This window comes from Crocodylus porosus, unplaced genomic scaffold, assembly GCF_001723895.1.
Source record: "Crocodylus porosus isolate Cpor-Errol unplaced genomic scaffold, CroPor_comp1, whole genome shotgun sequence".
NCBI lineage: Eukaryota > Metazoa > Chordata > Crocodylia > Crocodylidae > Crocodylus > Crocodylus porosus.
The window spans coordinates 111,834,046-111,837,975 of NW_017728943.1; the positions used below are offsets into that span (position 1 = coordinate 111,834,046).

General features: G+C 42.9%; 1 protein-coding gene across 1 annotated transcript in view; it reads left to right on the plus strand.

The window, feature by feature from the left end:
- The window catches only part of SLC22A2 (solute carrier family 22 member 2), a 30,014-nt gene that overhangs the window by 12,158 nt on the left and 13,926 nt on the right, over positions 1-3,930 (plus strand). The window contains exon 3 of the mRNA XM_019550002.1: positions 3,087-3,241. Within this exon, the coding sequence (XP_019405547.1) occupies positions 3,087-3,241 (155 nt within the window). The remainder of the gene's footprint in view (positions 1-3,086; positions 3,242-3,930) is intronic.

Sequence of the window (3,930 nt, forward strand, 5' to 3'; positions counted from 1 at the left end):
AACTCCTGCACCAATCCTCTTGAAACTTGGCAGGATTCATTCTCTCTGCAGAGTCTACCACCCCTGAAAGTTTCATCCAAATCGGACAAAAAACAACAAAGTTGTTTATTTTTTCCCCATTCTACCCTATGGCCGGATCTCCGAGGCAGCTCCAAACCACTTTGAGAAGCCGAACGAGGCTGGCGCTTCAGCCTGGACGTGCTGCTTCGGACCCCAAAGCGTCTGAAGCTTCTCCGGATCCGAAGCTCTGTCCAAAGCCCCGCACAGCCCTATCCGTTATCTACTCTTATATACACCCTTAAGAATATGACCAAGTTTCCACTTTTTGTAAGATCTGTGTCTGTGTTATAAGTTTTGAAGACGACAGTGTTTAGCCAAATCGATCTCTTAACGCACTTCCTACCCTTTCTTCACATCAGGATAGCTTGCTTTTGTGCTTTTAATATGGTCTCAAAAGAGCAAGCAACTTCCTAGGTCCCCTTAACCTGTTAGGTTTGCCTCTCTCAGGATCCTGTCCACCGGTTCTCAAATTAAGTCTATTTATCTGAAGTCCAATTATTTTATTCTGTTATCCTCCTTTCTTCCTTTGTTTAGGGACCATAAGTGCTCTCATTTCATCATCACTGTCCCCCAAGTTGCCTTCTTCCTTCTTTAGCTTCTCAAACAATCCTACTAAGAAGCAGTGAATCAAAGAGTCTGTCCAAGGTTATACCAAAAAGTTATCTTCAGCAAAACCCAAGAACCTGTGGGATTGTCTGTGCACTGCTGTATTACTCTCCCAATAGATATCACAGTAATTAAAATCCCCACATATAAACGCTAAGTCCCATGAATTGAATGCTTCAGCTAGTTGTTTAAAAGATAAAACACACATCTCACCCACCTCCTCTTCTTGATTTGTTGCTTATCAGATAACCACCATGACTCTGTCTTCCTATTTTCCTCTTAGAGCCAGAATTTCAATAGGTCTACCTCCTAGTTTGTTTTAGATCTCAGAATAAGCATACAGGCAGTCCTTGGACTTACAACACCATTGGTTCCTGAAAACCGTGTCTTAAGTCAAAATGTTGCAACTCAGAACCAATTTTCTCATAAAAAGCAATGTCATAAATGGAGGATATGTTCCTGAACCAAGAACTGATACCCTGTTTTCACCAAAAATACCCCAGGATTTTGTACTCAATCAATTATAGATGAGTAATATAGCTACATTAATGTATTTATATTGTAAATAGCAATCATATTGATTTGGAAGGACTTCTTTGAGGTGACTTTGCTGGACTTTTTGAAGGGCTCTTGGATGGAGTCTTCTCAAGAGTCTTGTCTGCTTTCTTAAAGAAAGTGTCCAAGGAAGTTTGGACAGATGTTCTCCGGGGTGGGTGAACTTGTTCACTGGCATGGCATCGCATCAGATCAAGCATTGTAAGTTGAAACTGACATCAGAAAGTTGAAACAGGGTGTCAATTTATAAACGTTGTAAGTGCGAAACGTTGCAACTTGAACCATTGTAAGTCAAGGACTGCCTGTACTTATATATATTTTAATATAGAGAATTTTCCTGCTTATCCTTCTTGAAAGGGTTATTCATACTTATATTCCAGACTTGAGAACTACCCTAACTACATAGGTTAAATAAAAAAACCAGAGATGAATAATATAGTTCAGACAGCTACCAAAAGATGTCCTCAGAGCCTATTAGCCAGATAATTAAGCAGTCATGGCAAAATGTGAAAACATATGTGGGGGAAAAGGAACCTACCAAGAATCTACCAAGACCAATTTACACTGTAAAGGGGAAATCTGTAAATTTTTGCATTGGAAGGGACCTCAAAGGTCATCTAACTTAACCATTGCAGAAGTGCAGGAATTCTTATTCGTTGCTGGAAAACAACCCTTTCCTTTATAACAAGAGAAACTGGTAAGCAGAGAAAATGAATATACAAAAAAATGATCCCTGAGCTGTCTCCATGCACACTGGACCACTTCATCAGTAAAGGAGAGGTAGAAGAAATGGCTGGGTGACACCTTAGAGACTAACTTGTCTAAAGAAGCATGAGCTTTCATATCAGACAAAGTAGGTTGCTGTCTACAAGAGCTCAGGTCTCTCTGAACCTATCAGATTAAGGTGCCACCCCGCCTTACATTCTTCCTAACTTTAGCTTAATACTTGACTGAAGAGATTAACTACCTCTGTACTCATAAAAGCGGGGGTGAAATTGGCTATCACTCCCTAAGAAGAGTAAAGTTGTTCAGTAGGCCACATTCCCCTGCTTGAACCTGGTAGAAGAGAGGGCAATTTGGGGCTAAAGAAGAACATCCCTGAAGCATGCTGTGAGCTGCTTATACCCACTCGACACAGAGGGTCCTTAGAGTTTATCATCTGCCAGTGTAAATAAGAACACCTCCCCTGTCCTGAGATTTAAAATACAGCCCCAGGATCAGCACAGTCACAACTGGCTCCTTTGTAAACCTCCGACACCCCTAGACCCAGCAGAAAGGTGTGGGGAGCTGTGAAGCCAGCTCCTGGGGCTAACAATGGTTTCTGCATGTATTCTCTCCTGTGTAAAATCTGCTCTTTAAACTGCAGATGAGAACCATCACTTCTGCCAAACTCTGGTTTTTGTTTTACCTTCTATCAGCCCCACAAGCCATGACTAGCTCGCGGGACAGCTGCACATCAGACTGTTTGGATTTTCCCACAAATTAAACAAGAGAATTACTAAAACTAAAAATGTTGGGGGGGGGGGAAGTCTCCCATTCAAGCTGCCATATAAACATGTGGGCACAGGGTAAGGAAGTTACCTAAAACTTGGGGATAGCACAACTATAGGTCCAACAGGAATCTTTCAGTATTTTCTCTGTAGAAAGTGTAAGGAATAATTCCTCAGGAATTCATGCTTTAGTTGAGGACTCCAGCTGTTGAGGTACAACGTTAATCCATAACATGAGAAACTTTGCCAAACAAAAGCTAATAATAGCTTTTCTAAATACAACAAATTCAAAGCACTGCTTTTTAACTTGGACTAGCCAACGTTGTAATTTCCCCTTTATATGACTCAATTCAATTATTTTTTTCTCCTCTGCAGATTTGGGCGTAAACTATGCCTGCTAATTACAATCCTCATAAATTCCATTTCCGGCATTCTCATGGCCTTTGCACCAAGCTATACCTGGATGGTTATCTTCCGTCTGATACAAGGACTGGTCAGCAAAGGGGGATGGTTAACAGGCTACATCCTGAGTAAGATTCATTGCACATACAGCTTCTGAGAATAAACCAATGGTTTAGCGCAGCGGCTGACAAGTTTTAATAAGTCCCCAGACTGGCACAACCCGGCTCTGGTTTGACACAGGCCAAGTGGTTTCATTGCAATCAGTAGCAGGGAGCTTTGCCAAGCATAGCAAAGCTATGGGAACTGAACCATGCTACCACCACTTCCCCCAGCTCCCTCACTCCCCAGCTGCAGCTGCAACATAGCTTCCAGCCAGTAGGGAGCTGCATCAGGGTTGAGCAAGACTGTATCTTCACTGATGCCATTTCTACCCACCCTCTCCCCCACAACCTCCCAGATGCGGTGCATCTCCCCACCAGCTTGAAGCTGCACCAATGCCACATCCATGGGGGAAGTAGGGGTATGGGTGTAGCTTCTAGCTGCATGGCTCAGGCACAGACACAAGCACAGGCAACCCTGCAGCTGTTCAGGCTTGATCCAGTGGCTCCATGGGTTTGAAAGTAGGAGTGAACACTTCTGTTTTTGTATTGATGAATGTAAGGAATTATGAGCCAAATAGGTAACCTGACAGAATCATAGAAGTAGGGTCGGAAGGGACCTTGTAGATCTTCAAGTCCAACCCCCTGCCTGGGCGGGAGAAAAGACTGGACTCAAATGAGTCCAGCCAGGTAGGCATCAAGCCTCTTCTTAAAGACCC